General features: G+C 59.5%; 2 protein-coding genes and 1 long non-coding RNA gene across 4 annotated transcripts; 2 read left to right on the plus strand and 1 right to left on the minus strand.

Moving 5' to 3' along the window:
* Positions 1 to 476: 476 nt before the first annotated feature.
* On the plus strand, positions 477 to 12,062 carry SIPA1 (signal-induced proliferation-associated 1). Of its 2 annotated transcripts, none has more exons than XM_069566246.1 (16): positions 477 to 561; positions 2,940 to 3,708; positions 4,288 to 4,415; positions 4,502 to 4,678; positions 6,695 to 6,869; positions 7,552 to 7,655; positions 7,899 to 8,056; positions 8,143 to 8,752; positions 9,045 to 9,319; positions 10,332 to 10,550; positions 10,643 to 10,748; positions 10,836 to 10,944; positions 11,043 to 11,144; positions 11,252 to 11,306; positions 11,494 to 11,572; positions 11,680 to 12,062. In XM_069566246.1, the coding sequence occupies exons 2-16, from the start codon at positions 3,036 to 3,038 to the stop codon at positions 11,824 to 11,826; spliced, it is 3,117 nt and encodes a 1,038-aa protein (XP_069422347.1). In that variant the 5' UTR covers positions 477 to 561; positions 2,940 to 3,035; the 3' UTR covers positions 11,827 to 12,062. The 2 variants fall into 2 exon arrangements, with proteins under 2 accessions (XP_069422347.1, XP_069422348.1); XM_069566247.1 differs by lacking the exon at positions 477 to 561 and adding an exon at positions 2,526 to 2,614.
* A 252-nt stretch (positions 12,063 to 12,314) lies between these two features.
* On the plus strand, positions 12,315 to 15,244 carry LOC138427050 (uncharacterized). Its single transcript, XR_011251881.1, has 2 exons — positions 12,315 to 14,095; positions 14,239 to 15,244. It is a non-coding gene; the product is annotated as an uncharacterized lncRNA (long non-coding RNA).
* On the minus strand, positions 15,073 to 24,547 carry RELA (RELA proto-oncogene, NF-kB subunit). Its single transcript, XM_069566251.1, has 11 exons — positions 23,622 to 24,547; positions 23,014 to 23,040; positions 22,762 to 22,913; positions 22,470 to 22,618; positions 21,486 to 21,577; positions 20,985 to 21,116; positions 20,010 to 20,114; positions 19,586 to 19,798; positions 17,409 to 17,489; positions 17,247 to 17,321; positions 15,073 to 16,500 (listed from the first exon to the last, which is right to left on the minus strand). Exons 1-11 carry the CDS (start codon positions 23,626 to 23,628, stop codon positions 15,866 to 15,868), a joined length of 1,668 nt encoding a protein of 555 aa, XP_069422352.1. The 5' UTR covers positions 23,629 to 24,547; the 3' UTR covers positions 15,073 to 15,865.
* Between the last annotated feature and the right edge of the window lie 1,303 nt (positions 24,548 to 25,850).

The following is a 25,850-nucleotide window of genomic DNA, read 5'->3' on the forward strand; positions in this document are numbered from 1 at the left end:
AATGTTCAAAGATTTCTAGCTCTAATGGCAGGTTCCTGCAATTATCCGCCTGACCCTTGCCAGAGCTTTTCTCTGAGCCTCAGTTTCTCCAGTTGTAAATAAGAGATGACACCTGTCTAAGGCCTTTTAAGAATACACCAGACTGCGTGTGTAGAGCAGCGCTTACAAGTACTCATGAATAGTGGCACTTCCTGAGCACTTGGTCTCTGTGCCCAGGCTGCAGCCCAACACTAGGCGTCCCGGTCTAGCCCCCAAGTTGGTTTGGAAGGCCGGTACACTTGTTCCGGTTTCTCGGCCAAGGGCTGGAAGCCCCACAGTTTCACAGCTTGCCGGGCCGGGCCTGGCTCAGGGCAGGCGCTCCGCGCTGACCGCGGCCAGGCCTCGAGTCCCCTCCCGCTGTGCTTCCCGCCGCGGAGGACTCCCGGGCCGGCCCCGCCTCTCCTCCCCGGCCCCGCCCCCGGCGTGGCCCCGCCCCCAGGCGGAGCCGGCCTCCTGAGCCGCCGCTGGAGAGCAGGCAGCGGACCCCAGCGCCGGAGGAGGCGGCGGGCGGGAGCCCCAGAGGTACCGGCGGGAGCGGGGGAGCGGCGGCACTGTGTCGGGCGGGACAGGGGAGGAGGTGGCCTGCCGGTCAGCCAGGGTGGTGTGGGGGTGGTAGGGGGTCCTCGCCAAGTTCGCCGCCTGCACCCTCCCAACCTCCCACTGGGCTCTAGTCCCGAGTCAGCACGTCCAGTCCCCTGCCTCTGACTGGTGCCGCCCCCACCTCTGCGTGGACAGCCCGGCCCAGCCTGTGGCGGGTGAGTGAGTGGATGCGGCAGTTACCGGCTCCTCTCAAAGGAGCTGGCGACTGTCCAGCTGCCTGCTGGCTGTGTGCCGGGCACCCCCTGTTCTGGGGCTCCCCTTCTCCTAGGGCGGCCTCCGACCCAGCTTTTGCACACCGCCCCCCAGTCCCGCGCCTGGCCTGGGAGGAAACATCTGTCGCGCCCCCTGGCAGTAGAAATGGGGTCATGACCTCCAGATGTGCTGGGAAGCGTCCAGAGCCTCCTCCTGGGGCAGCCAGGCCTTCCGGATCTGTGGGAGCGGGCCGGCCCCCTCCTCGCCAGTGACACAGGCCACAAGGAATGTCCTGGCCTCAATGGACCCTGTGTGAAGCTGCTGGGTGGGGGGCAGAGCCCAAGAACACCCCTCAAGGCAGGGCCAGAGCCGAGCCGGCGCTGGGCCAGAGCAAGGAGCAGCCCCCAGCTGTGCACACACAGATACACAGAGCTCGACCTGCACGGAGCGGGGTCCTGCACAGACCCCTGCCTCGTGTCCCCTCCCACCCCATCACACACACTTCACACACACACACACCACAGCCCAGGCCCCGGAGCTTGGCCCATGGAGCCAGGGCCTGCATCTGCCACCATACGCTTAACACATGGCCAGCTTCGCTCACTTCCCTTTGCTTGCAATCTCCTGGCAGGGTTGGGAAGGGACAGGAAGGGTTAATTAACCCCATTTTTGGAGATGAGAGAACAGAGGCTCAGGGTCAGCGTCAAGAACTTTGTCCTAGGAGAAGCTAAGGGAGGAGGTACTCTGAGCTCTTGGAGGCCTGTCCTTGCTTGGTTCTGGAGCTCTAGCTGAGGGGTGCAGAGCGTGTGCCCCCACCCCCTCCCAGCCCAGCCCCACGCAGCCCTAGCTGACGCATGAAAACCCACCAGCAGGTGCATGCACCCGGAGGGGGTCACCCACAGCCCTGCCCCAGCCGCCCACTCCATCCTGGGTTCATCTGAGGGTGGCCGCCTCACGTTGTCACACCACCCTTTCTTTACACCTGCCCCTGGTCTCGACACGTTTCCGCACTTAGCAGGTCCCTGGGGCCTTCGGTGTCTCACTCGAACATCCTGTGAGACCTCAAGCCTTAGCCTAGCCCCACCTGCCCCACACCTACTCACACAGAGCTCGGAGTGGGGAAGCACAGCATCGCTTAGGCCCTGCAGACTGACAGGCCTAGCTGTCAGTCTGATCCGAGCTGATACAGAGTTGCTCTAGGCAACAGCAGTCCCTTATGGGGACCTCGGTTGGATTGTCATGTGGGGTTCAGAATGCCCTGTCAGCCTCAATGTGGCCAGGTAGGCCAAAGTCCCCATGGGTCCCAGTTCCAGTCCTGGTCACCAGGACTTCCTCCCCTCCCCCCAGGCAGCACCACAGAAGCCTGCCGGAGGGTGAGCCCAGACCTGTCCATCAGGTTGGGGTGACCGAGGTCCCATGACTGAGCTGGTGTGACCCCAGCACCTTCCTCAGGATGTGGGGCCGGGCAGGGGGCTGGGCCCAGAGCTGGGGCCACTTCCTGCACTGAAGGAAGTCCTCTTGCTGTCCCTCCTGACCTGCCACTGCCCCCTGGGAACCTCTGCGTCCTTGAGGTACCAAGGCGGTGAGGGCCAGGGCATTGAGACCCAGCCGCTGGGTGCTTAGTTCCTCTGGGATCCTGGAGGAAGTGGGAGGAGCGGGGAGGAAGGTCTCTGGGGACAGGACGTCCTCCCTTTGTCAAGTGGGCAGGACCCAGACAGCAGTGGCCCCATGGGTTTCCCGTCCCAGCGGAGACAAATCATCTGTCTGGTTGGGCCAGCTCTTGGTGGGTACCCTCACCCTGGGCCCAGACCACAGCCAAGGTGTGTAAGTGGGAGCTGGGGAACCCTGGCGGCCCTAGAGGGGCCTGGGGCTCCCAGACCCTCAGGGCCAAGGTCGCCACAGCCCAGTCCCTGGCCCTGCCCTGCGCTGAGCTGGAGGAGGGGGCTGAAACCTCAGCCCCAGGCAGACGAGGAAGTGGCCAGGAAAGCGGAAGCGGCTTTGATGGTCGCGGAGGGGGCCGGAAGCCAACCCGCGTGGGGAGGACCAGGCTGGGGGCTGGGTTCCTGTTTTCTCCCCAGGCCCCTCTCAGAAGCCCACTCCTCCCTCAGGGCAGGAACCAGCCTGCCGGCTGGGCACCAACCACCCGCGCCCGCCAATGCGGCCCGGCATCCGGACAGCCAGGTCCCCAGGTCCGAGGCGCGCCCATGTGGGCCGGCGGCGGCGTGGGGAGCCCTCGGCGGGGCCCGGCCCCTGCACCCACCGATGACCTCTTCGCCCGCAAGCTGCGCCAGCCGGCCCGGCCCCCGCTGACGCCGCACACCTTCGAGCCCAGGCCGACCCGGGGCCCGCTTGTGCGCAGCGGCAGCGATGCAGGCGAGGCCCGGCCTCCGACGCCAGCCAGCCCTCGTGCCCGCGCCCACAGCCACGAGGACGCCAGCCGCCCTGCCGCGCCCCCGGCCCGGTTCTTCGACCCGCTGGCACTGCTGGGGCTGCCGGCGGAGGAGCCGGAGCCTGAGTTCCCGCCGGTGCCTGAGCCGCGCTGCTTCGCCCACTACGACGTGCAGAGCCTGCTCTTTGACTGGTCTCCGAGGCCCCGGGGACCGGGGGCGCAGGCGGAGGCCAGCTCTGGGACCCCCGCCACGGCTCAGGACCAGACCGCTAGCTCAGACCTGCTGCTCGAGGCGCCTGGCTTTGTGAGCGAGCTCGGGGGCGAAGGCGAGCTGGGCCTGGGGGGACTGGTGTCTCCACCTGTGCCCCCGTCACTGCCCAATGCGGCCGTCTCCGTCCTGGAGGAGCCGCAGAACCGAACCTCTGCCTACAGCCTGGAGCACGCAGACCTGGGCGCCGGCTACTACCGCAAGTACTTCTACGGCAAAGGTGAGGGTCACCTGCAGCGCACTGTCCTCTCTGTCGAGTCCCTGGCTATGTAAAGTGTCGGGCTCTGTCTCTGGGTCGAGGCTGTCCAGCTATAACCACCTCCCTGCAGCCAAGCCAGGCCTCCCCTCACACCCAGACACGTTCCTCTGCCTCTGTCGGGTTCATTGTACTCCTCTGGGCTGGGGAGAGATTTCCTAGGGCCATTGCTGGGAGCTGAAATCTGAACCCCTGCACTTGGGCACCTTGTCATCATCAGTGTTCACATGGGAGAGCCCTGGATATTCTGGGAAAGAATATGGGCATGCTGGGCAAGGCCATGCAGGACCTAGGCTTTGGAGCAGGGAGGCATAGCCCCCTGGGTCCGGGGCGAGATATACGGGCGAGGCTTAGGGCCCAAGTGTATAATAGGTGCAGACAGGAGTCAGGATTTGGCTTGGTAAAACGTGGGCAGGGCTGAGGAGGGGATGATCTGAGCTAGTGTGATGGGGACCTGGGAGGGGGACTTGGTGATGGGTGTGGTTGAGCAAGGGTGGGACTGCTGAGGGGCGAGGCTGGTCATCTGCCTCCTGCTCCCGGCAGAACACCAGAACTTCTTCGGCCTGGACGAGGCGCTGGGCCCGGTGGCAGTGAGCCTGCGGCGGGAGGAGAAGGACAGCAGCGGAGGGGGTACTGTGCACAGCTACCGCATCATCGTGCGGACCACGCAGGTGGGCTAGGGTCATGGGAGCCAGGCCGCGGACTGCCTCCGGAGCCGCCTGCGTGTATCCTGAGCGCCCCTACATCCCGTCCTTAGCTCCGGACCCTCCGAGGCACCATCTCAGAGGACGCGCTGCCACCAGGGCCCCCCCGAGGCCTGTCCCCGAGGAAGCTTCTAGAGCATGTGGCCCCGCGGCTGAGCCCCACCTGCCTACGCCTGGGCTCAGCTTCACCCAAGGTGCCTCGCACGCTGCTCACGCTGGACGAGCAAGTGGTGAGTGGGCAGGGCACACCCTCGTCCTAGAGCTCAACCTAGTCTGAATCGAGTCTGCCCAGCTCCCAGCCACCCAGCCTTGACCCTGATCTTGAGCTGGATGGGGACCCCAGAAGAGCTAGCTTTTCAAAAGGAGGGCATGAGAGGTCATCTGGAACCTTGTCTCTCAAGACCAGCAGCATCCACTTCACCTGCGGGCTTGTTAGAAAGGCAGGTTCTGGGTCCTAACCCACACCTACTGACTCAGGCCCTGCACGTGAAGAGATCCCGAGATGATTCCCATGTGCCTGTCAGCTGAGGAGCAACTGTCTGATCGCCACTCCCTCTTCTCGCAAGTCCCTCTCATTCTCTGTCAGTTTGCCCTGCAAGGCCCTGCTGGGCCTCCTGCTAGTTTGGGGCGCTTGCTCCTTCCACTGCAGGCCCACTCAAGCCAGCTGGAAGTCCTTCCCTACCGTGTGCCGAAAGTTACTACTCACTGGCCCTGACTTTCCTCTTTGGTCATTCAATCTGTCAGTCACTCAACAAACATTTCCTCATCCCTTGGTACCAAGCTCCAGACTGGATGCTAGAGACTTGTCTAGACCAGGTTCTGTTCTTGAGTAGCTCACAGCCAGGTGGGGGAGAGACCCACAGAGAATCGTGGCTAATGATGAGCAGGATAATAGTGAAAGGGGGATGCTGAGGGCTCTGTGGGGCACAAGGGTAGGGCTGATTGCCTTCCTTGGCCAGGAGGTTATTAGCATTATAGAGGAAATGCAAGAGCTCAAACCAGGAAGGGCAGGCATGTTCTGGGCAGAAGGAACAACCTGGGTGAAGCTTAGAGACTAAGAACTATTGCATCAGGGGCCTGTGGGCAGTTCAGTGTGGCTAGAGTGGGCCTAGGGGGGACAGGGTGGCAAAGGCTGGCCTTTGGTCGTGAGGGCGCTGTGGAGCCATGGAAGATCTGAGAGGTCAAGCAGCCCTCTGGCTGCAGTGTGGGGCCCAGACTGGAAGCCAGACTGAAGGCTGTTGTAGTTGTCCAAGCCAGGCCTGGTGGTGACGATGGCAGAGGTGAAGAGGCGGTAGTCCAGGGACAGAGTGGCTGGTGGGGGTATTGTGAGATTCCCCTCCTTCTTGGCCCCTGAGAGAGATATTTTTGTGGAGCCAGGGACCCTGGAGGATGGACGGGAGGGAAGAGTCACAGGGAGGAGGTGAGGTGCCAGGTGCTAGACGGACATCCGTGCAGCTGCAGCCGGGAAAGGGGCTGCGCTGGAGGCCGAGATGGGGGCGTCATCCGTGGAGACGGCTGCTTTGGCCACTGAGGGCAAAGACCAGGAGTGGAGAAGAGGCCTGGACATGAAGGGGGCGGCCCCTGGGGTCACAGGCCAAGTGAAGTTCCTGTTGTCGCAAGTGCCAACTAGGGTGAGAGTATGCCAGGGTGAGGCCATGCCTATGGTCGTTAAGAGGGGCTCAGGGTTTAAAAGTTGGGGTGGAAGTGTGGGACTCTAGAGGTTAGGAGGGATATAAGTGGGGACTGTGGGTGTAGACAGGCTTACTGTGAAAAAGGGAGGCTGGAGCTGGAGGGCCCTGGGCTCGTTGGCATGGTGGCAGGGCGCCCTGAGCTGTGCACAGTTAAGCCCAGATGCAAAGGAGCCAGAGGAGCTGGGAGCAGAGGGTGAGAGTGAGAGGTGGTGCGGGGCTCCAGAGAGGGGAAGACAGGCTGGCCTTGGGCTAAAGAAGATGACTGTGTGGACGCTGATTGGGATCAAGCATCTTCTGTGCAGGGTCCTTTCCGTGAACCCCGTCCTCTGTGCTCCCATGAGAACCAACCACCTCCCGGTTCCTTCCCACCTTGCCCTCCTCTGCCCTCCTGAGCCCCCGGAGCAGGAGAGACCAAACCCACTTGATAGGATCGTGGCATAGAGAGGGCAGAGGCAGTCCCACCCCCAGGCCAGTGTCCTATCCATGCCCCAAGGCCCCCAGGGTGTTGCTGGGAGATGGAGGCCTGAGCCTTCCGCCTGTGCCCTCCTCCTGCAGCTGAGCTTCCAGCGTAAGGTGGGCATCCTGTACTGCCGGGCGGGCCAGGGCTCAGAGGAGGAGATGTACAACAACCAGGAGGCAGGACCCGCCTTCATGCAGTTCCTCACCCTACTGGGCGACGTGGTTCGGCTCAAAGGCTTTGAGAGCTACCGGGCCCAGCTGGACACCAAAAGTGAGGCCCAGGGGGTCAGGGTGGGGTGGGGTGGGTGGAGACCCACCCTGCTGAAGGGCAGACTGCCTTGGCAAGAACTAGCTGCCGGCTCACTTTTCTGTCCCATCTTGTCCTAGGGCTGGGGCTGGGGGTGGAGAGTTCTCCCGATAGGCCGAGGACATGCATCGGGGGTTGCGAAGGCTGGGAGGAGGGGCTGGGAAAGCCCTGGTGCCCTACTGCCGGAGCTGGGCCATGGGCGTTTGTGGGCACCACCTCTTCCCACCAAACACAGCCCCAGCCCAGCCCCAGCCTGTTGTGTTGGAAAGGTCCCAGGGTTCCTGGGAGGTGACCTGCTGTCTGCCCTCCTCTCTCAGCTGCTCCGCACATGCTGGTGCCTAGGCCAACATCTGTCCTCTCCTGGGACATCTGCCCCCGCTTCTCTTAGCAGATCGTTTCTCGTTTCTGTCTCCATTCTGTCTCAGCATCCCAACCCCAGGCTGGATCCTGTGGTGGGAGGGAGTTGGGGGGGGGGCGGGGAAAAGGGAGCAGAGCTGGTGGCCTGGACCTTGGCTGGTGGTGGGAAGGAGTTGTCCACCTGCTGGCTGGGGAGGACAGAGGCTCCAGCCTGTGCTCAGGGATGGCAGGTCCAAGTCACCCAGATTCCCCTTGCTTTCCTGCGGTGTCCCCAACTCTCCGGCCACAGCGGATTCCACAGGCACACACTCCGTCTACACCACATACCAGGACCATGAGATCATGTTCCACGTATCCACGATGCTGCCGTACACCCCCAATAACCAGCAGCAGGTGTGACTGGGGCTCTGGGGAACCAGGGAGGGGTGCTGCGTGAGCGGGACCTTGGCCTGAGCTCTGCTGACCCCCAGCTTCTCCCTCCCAGCTAGTGTGACTCCCCAAAGACAGACACCCCAGGCCTGCACTGGGGGGCAGGTGGGGGGCAGTTGGGGGCCATGGGTGCCCAGGCACTGCCTGGCTTGAACGAGCAGGGACATGGGGAAGCCCTGCTCACATGCCTCTCCTCCTAACCGCCAGCTCCTGCGGAAGCGCCACATCGGCAACGACATTGTGACCATCGTGTTCCAGGAACCGGGCAGCAAGCCCTTCTGCCCCACCACCATCCGCTCCCACTTCCAGCACATATTCCTAGTGGTGCGGGCGGAGGCGCCCTGCACTCCACACACCTCCTACAGGTGGGCGCCCCGGGGTTCCAGTTCTGCCAAGGGTGCCTCTTCCTGGACCTTCTCTTTGCCCCTGACTACGGCCTCCCTCCCCATAGGGTGGCCGTGAGCCGCACCCAGGACACGCCAGCCTTCGGGCCAGCTCTGCCGCCTGGCGGAGGGCCCTTCGCGGCCAACAGCGACTTCCGGGCCCTCCTGCTGGCCAAGGCGCTCAATGGCGAGCAGGCGGCGGGCCACGCACGCCAGTTCCACGCCATGGCCACGCGCACACGCCAGCAGTACCTGCAGGACCTGGCCACCAACGAGGTGACCACCACGTCGCTGGACTCTGCGTCCCGCTTCGGCCTGCCTTCCCTGGGCGGGAGACGGCGGGCAGCCCCCCGGGGTCCAGGTGCTGAGCTGCAGGCGGCAGGCGCACTGGTGTGGGGCGTGCGCGCGGCGCCCGGGGCGCGGGGCGCGGCGGGAGCCGAGGCAGGCGGCCCCGACGGCGGCGAGGTGCCCTGTCTGCTAGGCATCTCTGCTGAGGCGCTGGTGCTAGTGGCGCCGCGCGACGGCCGGGTAGTGTTCAACTGCGCCTGTCGCGACGTGCTGGCCTGGACCTTCTCCGAGCAGCGGCTCGACCTGTACTACGGCCGCGGGGAGGCGATCACGCTGCGGTTCGACGGGCCCCCTGGCCAAGCCGTTGGCGAGGTCGTGGCGCGCCTGCAGGTGAGGTGCGGGATTAAGTTCGGGGCGTGGCAGGGAGGAGCCTGCTTTGGGACCCCTCGTTTCCGCCGGCTCTCCTGCGAAAGGGAGAGTCGGAGTGGCGGGGGCACACCCAGTCTGGGAGCCTGGCAGAGCTGGAACTGGGGGTCCTCAGGCCCTCTTCCACGGGGTGGTTACTAATGCCCTCCCCGGGGCGGGGGGTGGGAAAGGGTCCGTGTGACCTGGGACGTCCTGGGGTTGGCGCTGGGGCCGCGCGTCCTCCCGGCCGCTCACGCCCCGCCCTACCCCGCCCCAGCTGGTGAGCCGCGGCTGCGAGACCCGCGAGCTGGCGCTGCCCCGCGACGGCCAAGGCCGCCTGGGCTTCGAGGTGGACGCCGCCGGCTTCATCACGCACGTGGAGCGCTTCACGTTCGCGGAGACGACCGGGCTGCGGCCTGGGGCGCGCCTGCTGCGCGTGTGCGGCCAGACGCTGCCCAGCCTCGGCCCCGAGGCCGCTGCCCAGCTGCTGCGCTCGGCGCCCAAAGTCTGCGTCACCGTCCTGCCCCCCGACGACAGCGGCCGGCCCCGCAGGTCAGGGCGCCGGGACGCAGGGCGGTGGGAGGACCGGGCAGCTTGGCCACCGCGTCGCTTATGCTCACTGTGTCCCATTGGCGACAGGAACCTTGCGTGGAGGCTTTTCCTTTAGAGAACCCCATGTCCCTTATTTACTCTCTCTGAACGGCACGTTTGTCGTGGGTAGAAGGAAGCCAATTAAGCACTGTCTTCACTGCGAGGAAAGATCGAAGTGCAGCCCCCCCTAGCTTTCTCACAGACACCCTCACACACACTATTGACTACCTGCTGCTTTAAAGCAGGGACATGCTGGCTTCTGTAAAGAGAGAGATGGAAAATGTTTCAGGTTTTCTGGGCTATCTGGTTCCTGCTGCAGGTGCTCAACTCCCTCACAGGTGCTCAAAAGCATCCACAGATGTCACGTAAATGATGAGTGTGAGCGCTGACGTTTGAATTTTATATGACTTTCACATGCCATAGATACATTTTTTGTGTGTTTTTTTTTTCCCCAACCAATTAAGATCGTAAAAACTTATCCTTAGTGTTCAGTACTCCAGAAACAGGCACATCTGCTAAAACAGAAAAAAGCCAAGAGGCTGGATTTGTGCCCAGGCAGTACTTTCTGGATCTCTACTCTGAGTGGTTTTCCCACGTTATTTAAACCCTCATAGCAAGCCAGGAGATCAGTAGTATCATCTCCATTTCGCGGTTGGAGAAGTTGACATACAGAGTGATTTGCTCAGGATACACGTGGGCAGCCCTGTGATTTGAACTGAGGTTCCATGGACAGAGGAGCCTGGTGGGCCACAGCCCATAGGGTCGCAAAGAGGCAGACGTGACTGAAGTGATTGAGCACACACACACACACACACACACACACACACGCCCGAGGGAACAATGGCCAGCAGCCAGGCAGACTTCTTTCACTGTTGTTAGGCAGCTGGGAGTGCTCTCCTTCTGGAAGCAAGCACAGCTGGGAGTGGGGCTGGTGGTGCTGGACACCCCGCCTGACCCCCTCTTCCCCCCGCAGGAGCTTCTCGGAGCTGTATACACTGTCTCTGCAGGAGCCTAGCCGGCGGGGGGCTATGGAGCCAGTGCAGGATGAGGCCCCCGCTGAGGCCCTACTGCCCGACACGAAGCAGCTGCTGCAAGTCTGCCTGAATGACAGCGGCGGTCCTCCAGGGCCTGGGGACCTGGCGGAGGAGAGGACCGAGTTCCTGCACAGCCAGAACCCACCATCACCCTGCAGGTACCCCCTCGGCCTCCCCTCTCCTGCAGCCCAGGAGGCCTCTGCAAGCAGGGGCCACAGCTCCCAGTGCTGAGCTGTCCCTGCCCTCGCAGCTCCGATGAGGCCCCAGTCCTGCCCAACACCACCCCGGACCTCCTCCTGGCCACCACGGCCAAGCCGGCAGCACCCAGTGCGGGTAGGGAGACACCCCCCGCTCAGGTGAGCAGAAGCAAGGCTCTGGAGCCCCACAAGCAGGGGTGGGCACAGTGTTCATCCCTCATCTATACCCACTTCCGCCCCCCCCAGGACGGGCGAGGCAGCCCCAGTGGCTTTGAGGACAAGGACGAACCAGCCCCAGAGCTGAGGGCCTCTTTTTTGCCACGAACCTTGTCTCTGAGGAACTCTATCAGCAAAAGTAAGTCTGGAGCAAGGGTGGGGGTGGGGGTCTAGGAGCAGAGTGGGAGGGAGCCTGGCCTGCGCTTCCCTGGCTGAGCCCACCCCTGCTGCCCACAGTCATGTCTGAGGCGGGCAGCGAGACCCTGGAAGACGAGTGGCAGTCCATCTCGGAGATTGCCTCCACTTGCAACACCATCCTGGAGTCGCTCTCCCGGGAGGGTGAGGCCACCAGGGTGCTCCGAGGGTAGGGGGTGGGCATCAGGGGTGCAGGAGCCAGAGTGGGGCTCTCTTGCTTTATGTGCCGAACGGTCCCTCTGTCCCCACAGGACAGCCCATCCCCGAGAGCAGAGACGCCAAGGGAACTCCAAAGTCTGATGCTGAGTAAGCCTCCCACCAACCTACCCCTCACCCTACGCCCAGTGTTCGTGCCCACGCATTAGAGGGAAGCTCTGTACACCTGAGTCAGAAGACGGGGGTTGGGCCCCTCTCACACGGGTGGGTCTGGGTACCAGCCCGTGGTGCTGCCCCCAGCCCCGGTCCCCCTGAGTCCTGACTTCCATGTCCCCAGGCCAGAACCCAGGAGCCTGTCCGAGAAGGTCTCTCACCTGGAGTCCATGCTCAGAAAGCTGCAGGACGACCTGCAGAAGGTGACACGGTGGCCACGGGGCGCGGGGACTCACGGGGCTGCCCTGGGAGCGGGGCTGGGGGCCCAGCCACCCTGACTCCTGCCTCCCCCCCACCTCCACCCCCTCAGGAGAAGGCAGACAGGGCGGCCCTGGAGGAGGAGGTGCGGAACCTGCGGCACAACAACCGGCGGCTGCAGGCCGAGTCAGAGAGCGCGGCCACCCGCCTGCTCTTGGCCTCCAAGCAGCTGGGCTCCCCGGCCACCGACCTGGCCTGAGCCTTCAGGCAGGCCTCAGCCTGGCTGCCCATTTGCTGGAACTGCCCGGCTGCTCAGGGCCCCTGGGCCGCCCAAACTGGGCCCTCCTCAGGAATTCTCCCTGCGGGAGGCGCACGGCGCTGCCCCACTCCCCGGCCCAAATGGTGGCACAGTTGCCCTCACCCCACCCGTTTGTAAATATTCTGTGGAGAAAAGGGCACTTCAGGGAATAAAGAAGCCACTGCTCTTTGTGTCTACACAAGTGTTCACGACGTGATGGGGGAAGGGGTTTTGCTCCCATAGGCTCTGGCCAAACTCCCGGGACTGGTTAGGGAAGCCCTGGGGACATTGGTTCAGAGTTGGGCTACCACAAACTGGGGGGTTCTCTGAGGCTAGGCCATTCCTTGTCTTCTGTTCCACAGACATTTATTTGGTCTGTTGGGAAGCAAGTCCCCACACTCTGTACCGATTTTACTTAACTGTAGGAGCCAGGCCCTTGCCCTGGAACCAAACCCAAGGGGCTGAGATCAGAGGAAGAGAGTGGACCTGCTGGGCAGGGGAGGGAAGGTGCTGGCCATGCCCCCCTTTAAAGGCCCTGACCCCAGTACAGGAAGTCCTCTCCTCTCTGCAGACACTGAGACCCCAAGCCTGGCATTCCTCAGTCACCTGGCCAGATCTTGCAGGGCCCAGTTCCAGAGGGTAGGAGCTTCTCTGCCTTACCTGCCTGGGAGATGTTTCCATGTCTCCGACTCACTTTCTTCCTCACCAGGCTGAGCTCTTTCCCATGAGTGGCATCAGCAGGTCCAAACTTGGATTATGTCTAAACTCTTTGTTTTCGGGATCTGAGGCCCAGACAGGACACTGACTTGGCCAACATCACATGCCTTGTCCAGTCCTGCTGAGACCCAGGCCACCGACTTATGCTTTGGCAGGATGAGCCAAGCTCTGAGAAACCGGGTCAGGGGATCAGGAGGAGGTAATGTGAGTTGCAGAGGTTCACTATCCTGTTCATGAGATAGAGAAGTCAAGGGTATCCTGTGTAGGACCAGTTAGTTGGGGGCCTACTGGACTGGAATTGGCTTTTGCAGGGACAATGGCACCCTACTCCAGTACTCTTGCCTGGAAAATCCCATGGACAGAGGAGCCTGGTAGGCTGCAGTCCATGGGGTCGCTAAGAGTCCTACACGACTGAGCGACTTCACTTTCACTTTTCACTTTCACGCATTGGAGAAGGAAATGGCAACCCACTCCAGTGTTCTTGCCTGGAGAATCCCAGAGACGGGGGAGCCTGGTGGGCTGCTGTCTCTGGGGTTGCACAGAGTCGGACACGACTGAAGCGACTTAGCAGCAGCAGCAGCAGCAGCAGGGGTCAAGGAGGCTGGAGCTGAATCAGAAAGGGCTGTGAATGGGAGCACTGGGGTTCCCAGCACTGGGTCCCAGGTCTCACCTGGTGGACTGTAGTGAGGAGCCCTCACAGGCAGGGTGGAAGGCTCTGGTTACTCTCTGGCTGTGAGTCTGCAGAAAACGGGTCTGATGATGTGGTGGGTAGATGTCCAAAGGGAGGGTGATGAAATTTGGGTGTAAGAGCCCTACAGGGAAGGGATGGCCAGGGAGACGGCTGTAGTTGCAGCCCCAGTGGGCAAGGTGGTCGCTTAAACTAAGGGATGGCCGTGGGGGTGGGGATAATGGGGCACATCTGCCAGGACCAAGTGAGGAAGTGAGCTCCAGTTGCTAGGGAGAAGGTGCAGAATCCACAGCGGTGGCCAGGTTTCTGACTGGAGCCCTGGAGGCTGGTAAGGCCGTGACTGAGGGGAAAGGGCAGGCCAGGGATGGCTAGGGTCCCTTGGAACACCGAGATTTTGAAAGACCTGAGGGATGTCAGGGTGAGATGTCCAGAGGGCGGGCGTACAGGAGAGATCAGTCAGAGCTGGAGACAAAAGATTTGGGGCTGGTGAGCCATGGTCATGATGAGGTCACTCAGGGACTGTGGGAAGGGCTTTCGGGGGAGAGCAGGAGGTCACTTCAGGACATTGGGGAAGCCGACAAGAGCGAGGCACAGCCTGAGGTGGAGGACCCAAACTCACTAATTCCCTCCGGGCCTCAGGTGGACGACACTGCGGGCAGTTTCGGCCATCAGTTTCCTCCGGCGAGGAGTCTTCCCACCCCGCCAGGTCCTTCCCGGCGCTCGCCCTGGCCCTGCCCGCAGCGCAGCAGCTGCAAACCTCACCTCCGCACGCACTAACGCCGGAGTCCTGACCCGGCCACGGCTCTTGGGTCCCGCCCCTCGGGCGTAAGTACCGCTCGGCCAGGCCCCAGGGTGGCCCACCTGCTTCAGACCCCGCCCCCCGAAAGAAACGCCGCAGCGTAGCGCGAGTCGCTAGATGCTCTCCGGTTCCCCAACATTCCGCCGCCAGCTGGCATCTTTTCTCGTAGACGCCATCGGAACCTGCACCCTGGGCCTCCTGTGTTCCCAGGGGACTCGCTAGATTTGCAGCAACGTCTCACTGATACCTGAGTGCCTTCACCCTCCCGCAACCCTGCGACGCCATCAGCCTCAGGATGGGCTTTTCCCGAAGCGCACTGCCCGGCCGCCCCGTTGTAGAAAGCTATCTGAGCGCTTGCGCACTCGGGAAGGCAGGCCCTCGCTATGTAGGGCCGGTGGTTGACTCTGCTTTACTGCGCGTGCGTCGGGACAAAACGGAAGTATGTCTGCCTCTAGCCCTTTTTGTTCAGGACTCCTGGGACGTGCGTGGTGTTGGAGGGGAGGCGGCTTCGGATTTAAGATTTCCTTGGTCCTCCCAGGGCAGGGTATTAAAGGACAGACCTTTACCTGGCACCTCCCTTCCCAACCACTTAAGAGATGAAACCCAAACCTCTTAGCCGAGCCTCTTCATCTTTTAGACTGGCCCATAGAATCTTTCCAACATTGTCTCCTATCCCGCTTACCTATAAATGCAGGCTAGCCCCTCTGCTGATGTATAGACCTGAAGCTAAGCTAGCGTGGCCTTTGTGAAGCCCTTCCTGAAAATGTTCCATCCCCACGACTCCTGGGTCCAACCGGGCTCTCGCTAGGCTAGGACTTCCCCTCGCCCCCTATAGCCGCCTGCTTTCATTCACTGGCTGGTAGCGAGTGTCCAGGGATGTCTGTGGACTGCAAGCTCCCCAGTGGCAATGTATTCCTCCAGCAAATGTGTGCCTCCAACTCTGTATCACCAACATCCAGCCTGAAATGACCAGCAAAGAGTGTGCTCAAAAAAGACAAATCTCTAGCCAGCATTGTAACAAATTTATTAGTTCAGAGTAGAAAAAGCAATAGTCTATAAATGCTTTGATTCTTCAGTAAAAACTGAGCCTTTTGACTGGAGAGCAGCCAGCCTGCTCTCCCCGACTCTGAACAGCTCGTCCTACCATTAAGGCACTTGAGAAAAGGAGGAACAGAGCAGTCTCAAAGAGAACCTCCCTGGATCTTGGAGAAGGCCAATACTGTCCCGCCAGTCCCCTTCAACCACAGCCCAGCAAGGGAAGAGCTGGCAGAGACCTCCACGGGTGGGGAAAGCCAGGCCCTCAAAGGCTGGTAGATAGGCACAAAGAATGCCGCACCAGAGAGGGGCGCATAACAGGGGCATTATTTTGCCTCAAGGTATAAATGAATCTATGATTTGAGGAAGACACTTGTAATAAGGCTTTGTGGCCTCCAAGGCCATAGCTCCAGCCTGCCCATCTCTCTAGGAGAGTACTACAAGCTGGAGGGTGGGGTTGGAGGACCCCAGAATTTTCTGTAGAGCCTGGAGCTGAACATCAGGATAAGGGATAGAAGAGTCTGAGTCTTCCCAGCTCTCCCCTTTCCAGAGAAGTTAATGCTTCTGCTTAAGCACCTCCAAAAAGAGAGAGAGATACTGCCAATAAAAGAATAAAATGCACCCCCCCTCCCCAGGAAGACATCACCCAAAGAAGCTGGGGGCAACTGGAGCACACCCTCCCAGAATCCGTAAGTGCGTGCTTTGGGAGGGCTTCAATCCCTTGCTAACCCACTGCTCTGGGCAGGGTGGGTATCACCCCTTTAGGAGCTGATCTGACTCAGAAAGGCTGAGAAGTCCACGTCCGCGATGGAGGAGAAGTCTTCATCCCCCGAGAGAAGGCCATTGGTGAGCCCAGGGGGCCCCAGGGGAGTGGGAGCTGGGTCAGGGGGCCTCTGGGACCCTGTCACCAAGCGAGTTATAGCCTCAGGGTACTCCATCAGCATGGGCTCAGCTGTGTGGGGGCCCATGGATACACCCTGGTTCAACAACTGCTGAAACTCAGAGTTGTCGACAGATGCCAGGTCTGTGAACACAGCAGGGTCAGTGTTGTTGCCAAGCAGAGCCCCCAGGTCTTCATCGGCATCAAACTGCAGCTGCAGCAGGGCCTCTGTCAGTGTCCCTTCCCCGGTCTGGTTGGTCTTGGGGGCAGGCGGGGTCACAGCCTGAGCCAAGCCTGGGGCTAGGGCCTGGGCCAGGGTTGATGCCATGCCTGGGGCTGGAGCTGGGGCTGGGGCTGGGACCGGGGCCAGGACTGGGGTCTGGGTCAGGACCGGGGTGGGGGCTGGTGCCAAGGCCGAGGTTTGGCTTGGGATCTGCCCAGAAGGAAAGACCATGGGGGAAAACTCCTCAAAGTTGATGGTGCTGAGAGATGGCGTAAAGGAATAGGGCTGGGGAGCTGGAGAAGAGAAACAGAGAGGCAGGGGTCAGAGAAAGCCTCGGAGGCACCCCTCCCCCCAGCTTCTGCACCCCAGCTGCTGCCTCGAGTGCTGAGGCTCACCCCTTCCCTGTGGCATCACCGCTGGCACCCTACTCCCTCCTCTTACCCAATCTGGCCTCCCCTGTAGGGCCCAGTTCCAGGCTCCCCTCCGTGGAGCCCTGCCTGTCTACCCCGGCCCACAAAGCTCTCATAGCCTTTAGAGGAAAGGATGCTTTCAGAGCGGGCACAACCTTGTGCCCGAGCAGCCGGCAGGGAGCAGCGCCTCTTCCTCCTTCTCTGAGACACACAGCAGCACATACATTACAGGTTACTGTTTTGCTACTGTTTTGCCCCACTTCAATGGAGAACTAAGAGCAGAGACTGCATTTTTGAAACTTCTGCATCTCAAGGCATCCAATGTGGGTTTAACTGACACCACATGGGTTCTCATCCCCAGGGGGGTGCTGGTTCCTGGGACACACTTCCAAAGCCTCTGATTCCCCATGTCTGTAAGGGGCCCGGGAATCGGCATCTTCACTGCTTCCCAGCTGGCTCTGATTTTAGGCCACGAAGGCTCAGGCCCTGAGAAACAGGAGCCCAACAGCGAGCAGGTTTCAGACACCTGCTGGTGAGACTGCTCGACTCTCTCCAAGAGGTTTGGAAACCATGGATCGAACAGATTTGAGCCTACAGTTCCAGTGTGACGACCTTAAGGAAATCCTCACCTGGCTTGGGGATGGAGGCTGAGCCGCGGTTAGGCACAGCGATGCGCCGGGTTGGAGGCCGGGGGTCGGTGGGTCCTGTGGGGTGAAGGCTGGGTCAGTTCTTGGTGTCTAGGGTCCCCTCCCTGCCCACTGCTCTCTGATTCTCCCGCCGCCCCCTCTTACCATTGAAAGGGCTCTTTTTCATGATGCTCTTAAAGGTCTCGTATGTCCTTTTGCGCTTCTCCTCAATCCGGTGACGATCATCTGGGAAAGTAATGGAGGGAAGTGGGTCCTGCTTGTACCAGTGGACCCCCAAAGTTCCCAAAGGACTCTCAGGAGGTAGGCGAGAAGACAAACTTTTTTCTAAGAACCTTTCTCTAAACCTCACCCAGTGAGAACAGCTGCACGACTCTGTGACACTCCACGAATATAAGAATGCCGTGACTTTTTGAGATCTCCATTAGCTGAATGTGGCCTCCAAAGGCCACACAGGTGACCCCAAGTCAGGAGCCAGGAGCCGTCACAGGGTCCCACCTCAGGCTTCTCTCACCTGCACTGCTGACGTCCCTGCTCCCGTCCAGCCCTGACCAGGCCTGGTGCTGCGTGCTCTGCTTTCTGGGGCAGCCCGAGCATGACAGGCTGGCTTAAGACTTCAACAGACTCTTAACCTTCTCTCTGATCATTTCTGAGTTTAGTCTGGAGCTTTCCGAACTCTCTAACTACTGCAGCACTTGGAGAAGCCCAAAGCACTTGACGTCAAGAGCCCAAAGCCAACCTCACCGTCTCACCTCAAGCACCTGATCCTGGTTCCCTCCCCTTTGGTGTTCCCGCCCTACCTCTTTTGCCCTGTTCCCAAACCTTGGACACATCCTCAGCAGCTTCCTCTTTCTCACTCCCCACCATTCACCCTCTAGACACATGTTCACCAAGCATCTGCGTGCCAGGCTCCATTAGAGCCACTGGAGGTATGGCCCTGAATAAGCAGACAAGGTTCCTGTTCCCCAAAGCTGTGACATCCAAGGGACAGAGGGGCACTGACACAAGTGATAGGAGCTGAGGAGGAGACCAGGGCGAGTAACAGCGCCAGAGGTAAGGTCGAGGGGTCCAGGGAAGCACCGGTGTGAGCCCACCGTGTGAAGATCTGGGGGCCAAGCGTTTCGAGCAGAGGCAACAGCTAGAGCACAGGTCCCCAGGAGGACACAAAGGGCCCTTGGGCTCAGGGTCTTGGAGGAGGCCTGCAGTGGGTGAGACGGTCTCGTGCGTTGTCTGTGAGGTTCACACAGCACCTTTTCTCCCGGAACGACCGGAACATCTTCCGAAACTTCCCCACCCCATGTCCCCCCTCTCAGATGCTCTGCACGCTGCTTCCAGACCTGCTCACGTCACTTCTCTGTTCAGAAACCTTTGGTGGCTCCCGAGGCCTTAGGATGTGACCCCAGATGAACGCAAGTCCAGCCTTCAAGGCCCTTCTGCCGGAGCCTGCTCACTACCCGACGACGTGAACTCTTGCCACAAAGCTGTCCCCAAACGTGCTGTGCACGTTCCCTGCCCTTCTGCTCCACCCGCCTAGAGAATGCGCTTCTGGGTCTTTCTCCAATCTAAATGCTACCTCCTCCACGTGGCCGGTTCCAGTTCCCACAGTATTCTGCACACACCTCGCTGCTTCACGCGTCATTCTGTGACACAGGCTGCTGTTTTGCATGTGTGCCTTCCTCATGTGACCGAGCTCCCAAAGGGCAGGGAACGTGTCTTATCCATCTTTGGATTGATGATACCTGGCGCAGAGCCTGGTGCCAAGTGGACACTCAGTCCTCATCTGGTGGGATGAACTGATGGCTGTTTCAGGCCTTGTTTTCCAGACTGTTAAACAGGTCCCAGGGCAGGACACACTTTCAGGCTGGATGACAGGCTTCAGATAAAGGATCACTTTGGCTGTTCCTATTTGAGCAGATGCCCGAAAGCCCTGACCACAGCATGGCTGTGTGGTGGTGATAAGTATAGATACACTGTGGCAACAGGTCCCAGAAGCCAGATGGCCTGGGTTCAAATGAGGTCTGGGTCTATAACTCACTAGCTATGTGACCTAAGGCAAGTTAGATGCTATCTCCCACCTCAAAAGGTTCATGAGAGAATAAAATCAGGTAATTCACTGATATGCCTGGAATAGGGCCACACATATCACAAGAGCTCAGTAAGTCTTGGGCATCACTATTAAATGAGGTGAGAAGAAGAATCTGATTACTATGGAAATCTGCCCAACCCCAGCTTCTGACCTTCACCTACAGCTGTGGCATCCAGCCCAGCCTCACTCCCACCGGCTGGAGCCCACAGCCCTGCTGCTGCCCTGCCCAGCTGGGTACCTGTGTCTGGCAAGTACTGGAATTCCATGGGCTCGCTGAGCTCCCGATCAGAAGGCCGCCGCAGCTGCATGGAGACACGCACAGGGGCCTGCAGGCTGGGGTCCGCATAGGGCGGCGTCCGGAACACGATGGCCACTTGCCGGTGCACGTCAGCTTGTGAAAAAGAGCCTCGGGCCTCCCAGCCTGGTCCCGTGAAATACACCTCGATGTCCTCTGCAGGAGACAGGGCGGCCGTGTGGGTGCTCAGCTTCCCCAGCCTGCCGCCCCCTGCAATTGCCGATACTTGTCTCTAGAGATGCATGGCCCTGCTGTCCCCAAAGAGTTGGAGACAGTGCTTAAACCAGCTCCTTAACACTTAGTGTGTCTGCTCAGCCTTGCCCCTTGCCTCCTGCTCCTGGGTCCAGCCCTCCTTCTGGCTGTGTACCTTTCTGCACCTTGTCACACAGCAGGAAGATCTCGTCCCCGCCGAGGCAGCTCCCAGAGTTCCGATTTACCCGGCAGATCTTAAGCTCAGCGGTGTTGGGGGCGCCTGAAGGTGTGAAAATAAGGAAGGAAGCCCTGAACCACCGGCGGTCTCCCGGGCTGACCTGCAGGAAAATGCGGCTCCTGCCCAGCCCAGGATCAAGGTTGTCTAGAATTTGCTGACTACACCTCTGCAGCCAAGATTCAACCATTCCCATTGGCTCCTCACACCAACCAATTCAGCAACTCTTTCCCGGCACCTACTCCATGCCCAGCTCTGCTCTAGGCCTGAAGAACATAACCACGCACAAAAGGTAAACATCTCTGCCATCATGAAGCATACAGTCCTACGAGAACCAAAGCGATCACAACTGCTGTTTCTCCACCTGACCCAGGCAGTATTCAAGACCCATTCATACACGCTCTGGCAATGAATCCTTCCCTCCTGAGCCCCCCACCCCCACACACACTGGTTCATCCTGGTTTTCTGGCCTTGGGGCTCCAAAGCCTTTTTATTTTCACGTATCCTACTGGCTACTTTTAAACTGCAGTTGACCAATGTCAGCCCAATCCATCTGTAAACTTCCTGTGAGCTTTCCTCATTGAATTCTTAGTTTCTAACATTATCTCGTTCCTGGAAGTTCATTTCCTGGAGTCCTCAGTACAGTTCTGGGCACACCACCCTCTCGTCATGGGCTGGAAATGCCTATCTCCCATGTGACTCCCTGCCAGCCTGGACGCTGCACCTCAAGGGCAGCTCTGCGTCTCCTCTGCCTTGTCTTTTTGGTCAGCACAGTGCTGGGCACAGAGGGGATGACTGATACGTTGGGTGACTGGACGAAGTCAGAGCGACTCTTGCAGGTCACCCCTCCCCACCTCTCCTTTCCTCCTCACAGGCCCACCCCCCTCCCCTTCATGCGGCTCCCTGACCACTCACGGTTGTCAAAGATGGGATGAGAGAGGACAGGCGCCAGGCGGAGGGGCCTGCCTGCCGGGTCCCGCACTGTCACCTGGAAGCAGAGCCGCACGGCATTCAGGTCGTAGTCCCCGCGCTGCTCTTCTATGGGAACTGTCAGAAAAACCGATGGTCAGGAGAGCCTGGGCTGGGGGGTGGGGCTGGGGCGGAGCAGGGTGTGCGGATAGCTCTGGGCTGGGAGGGCTGTTGGAAGGTGTGTGAAATAGCAGGAGTCCTAGAAGAGGGTGGTGGGAATGTTCTAGACCCATCACTGACTCCACCTGTGACCCTGAATGTCCTGTCCCCTACACCCCTGCTCTCAGTCTGTTTCTCCAATGGTAGAATGTACTGAACGGGTGTATGTAATGAATGGGCACCGCATCTTGGCCGGTGAGGGACACGTGAGGGGAAGGTGGCCTCAGAAGGGTACAGCAGCTGGAGGTGCTCCAGGCAGGCCCAAGCCTCCACCGTGGCCGCCCTCACCTTGGAAGGGGTTGTTGTTGGTCTGGATGCGCTGGCTGATGGCCTGCTCCAAGTCCCGCTTCTTTACACACTGGATCCCCAGGTTCTGAAAGCTGAGGCCCCCCGAGGCATAAGCTCCACTGTCTCCAGCAGAGCCTGGGCCCTCCTGCCTTACCCACTCTGCCCCTTATCCCCTCCCCCACTCACCAGGTAATCATTCTATTCTTAACCCCCTTAAATGCCACCCCACCCAACTGTGCCACACTGAAAGCGACTCCTTACTTTGGCTGACAAGGCCCTGTGCCCTGCCGCCTGGCCCCAGCCACAGTCCCTGCCAGCTCCCTACCCTCTGCCCCAGGGCTTTCTTTTACCCTCTCCAAAGACATGACACTCATTCGTATTTCAAAGCCTTTTGCACCTGTTCATTCTGCTGGGCATGTTCCTTCCCTGCTTCTCTACTTTCTCACATTTAGGTCTTACTTTCGAGAAGCCTTTCTGACGTCCCAGCCCAAAGGAGTGGGACCAGCTCCTTCACTCCCTGCCACCTCAGGCTATTCTTCCAACCTATTACTGCTTCATTTTCATCACTGAAATGGTGATTTCTAACAGTATCTTGTTCAGTTATTTGTACATTTATTTATGGTCTGCCTCTGTCAACCAGTACATAAGCTTCAGGGGAGACCGTTGGTTCAATGGCTTTCATTCTGACTACAAGAGATGTGACACTCCAGCCCCAGGGGTTAGGGGTTCAGGGGTGATTAGGGACCCACACCTTTGCCATAGAGCTCACAGGGTGCTCCTCCTATCCACTGGAGAGAGGAGACACACAGACAATTTCAAAACAAAAGAATCAGCTTGCAAAGCTGGAGAGGGAGCAAGCAGTGAGGAATTCTGCCCTCTGTCCAGAAACGATTAACATTGTAACAGCAATATAACTTGCCTGCTTTTCCGATTCCCATCTCATCACCACCTTCTTCCACCCCCTGCCACCCCTAAGGAGCTCACCTGTGGATGCAGCGGTCCGGGCAGAGCTCAGCCTCATAGAAGCCATCCCGGCAGTCTTTCCCCACTAGCTCGTGAGGGTGAGGCCGGTGAGGAGGGTCCTTGGTGACCAGGGAGATGCGGACTGTCCCTGGCCCCGTGTAGCCATTGATCTGTCCAAAGTACAGAGAGCACCCTAGAGGGCTGGAATTCCAGACCCAACTCCCAGACACAGATTTCGGGATGGGGGGGTGGGGGCTGAAAGCAAGTCCCAGCCCTACTGACTCTGGGTCCCCCGCCCTGGGGCTCTGCTGACCTTGATAGTGGGGTGGGTCTTGGTGGTGTCTGTGCTCCTCTCGCCAGGGATGCTGCCGGCTGAGCGGCCCTCGCACTTGTAGCGGAAGCGCATGCCCCGCTGCTTGGGCTGCTCAATGATCTCCACATAGGGGCCAGAGGCCTGCACAGGCTCTGCAGGGGACATGCGGGCCAGGCCCATCAGCCACTGACCCCATCGCCCCTGACCCTGGGGAGCTCCTCCCGACCCACTGAGAAAGGATGGGCCACTTACCTTCGGAGAAGATGATGGGGAAGAAGTCTGAAAGGAGAGGGAGACAAGGGTCAGCAGGAGCCCACATCCTGTCCTCATCAGGGAAGGCCTGCTTCCCGGAGGTGAGGAGAGGGAGCCAGGCTCCTTCTCGGGGACACTCAGTCAGACCTGCTACCTGGAACCTTCAGGGAAACTTGGGGTGTGCGTAAGGAAGCCAGAAGCACCCTTTTCCTGAGGGAAACCAGAGATGGCCGCCTCCCTCCACCAGGGGAAACTGAGTCACGGCCTTTTCTGTTTTAAGTTACACTAAGGGAGGGCACTCCCCCATCCCGAGAGGAAACTGAGTCAGATACATTCTCCCCTAACAAGGAAACTAAGGTGGAACTGCCCAAGCCCCACTCCCGGGTCCCGGGGGGAAACTGAGTTAACGCTTCCCCCAACACCCCACACCCAGGGGGAAACTGAGTCAGAACCCTCGATGCCCGCCCCGCCCCGCGCCACCATCCGGCCGGCCGCTCCCTGCGCAGCGCCCAACAGCGAACGAAGGGTCGGAAGGCGGTGAGGGGCCTCCCGCCGCGGTCCCCGCGGCCCCAGCGCCGCCACCCCGCGGGGTCAGGGGGCGCCCTCACCGTCCATGGCCGGGGTCCCGGGGGCGGGGCCGGGGTCGCAGCTGGGCCCGCGGCGCGCGCTACTGTCGAGCCATTCGCCAGAGGCGGAAATGCGCCGCGCGCGCCCGCCGTCGCGTCACTGCCGGGAATCCGACCGCGCCTGCGCGATGCGTCTCCGTCGCCCTCGTCGCTGCTGCGGGTGCCGCCGCCACCGGGAGAGGTTCAGGGGCGAACGCGCACTGCGCGGAGGATGGGCAGGCCGCGTGCAGGGTGGATAGGCTGCTTGTGCCGGCGACCCGGAGCTAGTGCGCGCCGCGCGGGGCACCGACAGGCGGCTCTCCCGGAGGCCGCTCCCGGGGCTGGCGGGGCAGCTCGGCTCGCTCCCGAGTCTGGGCCCCGCCTGGAGGGCGGGGCCTCCGATTACTCACTATGTTTTTAGGGGATTTCGGGGGCCACCTCCCGCCTATCGGAGGAGTTTGGTGATGTCACCCCGAGCCGGTCTGGAGCCAAGCTAGGGCTGCCGGGCTTCGACCGCCCGCCCCGCGCAGGAAAGGCTCCGGCCTGCTTCGCCCGCCAAGGCCAGGTGGCTCAACTCTTCACGGTTTCCTAGTCAATAAGAGTGCTTCTTGATGGTTATTGCCGCACAAGCACTTTTTAATTTCCTGTCCACCCCAGTCTGGATGCAACGAGGAAAAAGAGAAGTGGCCTGGACCTCTCCACCTGGCACTACTCGGACCGTGGCCTTCGCGGAGCCTGCTGCACGTCAGCGTGATCAGAGGCTCCGCTCCGCTTCCGCTCGCGCAGTACCCGCAGGCTCGTCGGTTTAAGATCTTCCACACTGCCGACCCTCGGGGCCAGTGGGTGGAGAGGGGTAGTCACCCGGGGGTAAATCTCTGGAGCTTGTCTCTGCAACCTGACACCTCTGTTCCGTTTGAACTCCCTTACCCGCCCCTCCTCCCCACGCCTGCCTCCCATGGCTTCCTGCTGGGGTCCAAGTTTCCCAAAGAATTTCCACTAATAAACCTTCCTGTGACTACTCGCCGAGGGTATCGTCCCCCAAGGTTTAACCCCGAACAAGCAAGTACTAACGGGTTGGGGGTCGGGCTGGAGCACACACCGCCCCTGAGAGGATTTTTCATCCCACAGTGAGGCTGCTCCACGGCTGGCGGCAGTCTTCCCCAGATGCAGGAAGGGTTTTTATTTTCTCTAAGTTCGTTCTAAATTAGGGAATCGTGTGGGAATTGGAAAAGATTGGAAATTCTGACTTGCTTTCCCAGGCTCAAAAAAAACAGGAAGAGAAAAGTGAAAACAGTTACCACCCCTCCCACTCATTTCGGTTTCTCCTGTGGCTGCCCCGGATTAGAAACGGCACTTTACTTTTTCTGAGGAGGCAGTCTTCAGGAAGACAGAGTGGATTAATTATAATCTTTGATTAACGACACACAATCATCATTGATGCTAGCATGGTCCTTCTTTTAAAATTTAGATATGTATACCTTTCAGATTAATACGAGTTCCAGTGCACCCACTGCAAAACTCAAGAGGCTGGATGGAAAAGCCATCAGAACTTATATCTACCCACTTGCTCCTCATTTGTTCATCCCCTCCTTATCCCAGTGTCTAGGGTGCCATCATCCACAATTCTGTATTTGTTGTTCCTTTAATTTTTCTAAAAAATTTTAAGAAAAAAATTATATATACATGATGTTTGTTTTTGCTTAGTTTTGAACTGTAAGAGAGTATGGCATTATTTGTTGTCCTTCGTTATTTACATTTTTCACTTAACACATTACTAATATTCATCTGTTTCATAGTTCATTCAATTTTTTACTACTGTGTACTATTCTGCAAACATATCACAGTTTTTCATTTATTCCTCCTGAGGGTGGCCGTTTGGGTTTCCAGTTTGTTGCTATTATAAACAATGTTGTTCAGAACATTCCTGTGAATGTATCCTGTTACATATATCCAGGATTTTTCTTGGGTGTATATCTAAATGTGATTATTAAGGTATAGAATTTCTGTTTATCAGTTTTCCAAATAATGCCTTGGTTCTTTAACATCCTCCAAAGTTAATTAACAAGCATTTAAAAAATATCAACGCATGCATGGATTTAAACGTTTTTCACATGTTTTGGGGATTCCACGTGTTTCAGTGGTAAAGAATTTGCCTGCTAATGTAGGAAATGCGAGTTCGATCCCTGGGTTGGGAAGATCTCCTGGAGGAGGAAATGGCAACCCACTCCAGTA

The sequence above is a fragment of the Ovis canadensis genome, chromosome 21, assembly GCF_042477335.2.
Source record: "Ovis canadensis isolate MfBH-ARS-UI-01 breed Bighorn chromosome 21, ARS-UI_OviCan_v2, whole genome shotgun sequence".
NCBI classification, from domain to species: domain Eukaryota; kingdom Metazoa; phylum Chordata; class Mammalia; order Artiodactyla; family Bovidae; genus Ovis; species Ovis canadensis.

What these genes read in the sequence shown, in the direction of transcription:
- SIPA1 (XM_069566246.1), top strand. Translation starts at nt 3,036, where the DNA reads ATGTGGGCCGGCGGCGGCGTGGGGAGCCCTCGGCGGGGCCCGGCCCCT. An exon ending in CCCCCAATAACCAGCAGCAG is followed by an intron (nt 7,656 to 7,898) that starts GTGTGACTGGGG and finishes CCTAACCGCCAG; the next exon opens with CTCCTGCGGAAGCGCCACAT. An exon ending in GGGAGACACCCCCCGCTCAG is followed by an intron (nt 10,749 to 10,835) that starts GTGAGCAGAAGC and finishes CGCCCCCCCCAG; the next exon opens with GACGGGCGAGGCAGCCCCAG.
- RELA (XM_069566251.1), bottom strand. An exon ending in CCCCATCATCTTCTCCGAAG is followed by an intron (nt 22,914 to 23,013) that starts GTAAGTGGCCCA and finishes TGTCCCCTGCAG; the next exon opens with AGCCTGTGCAGGCCTCTGGC. An exon ending in GTGTGACAAGGTGCAGAAAG is followed by an intron (nt 19,799 to 20,009) that starts GTACACAGCCAG and finishes TGTCTCCTGCAG; the next exon opens with AGGACATCGAGGTGTATTTC.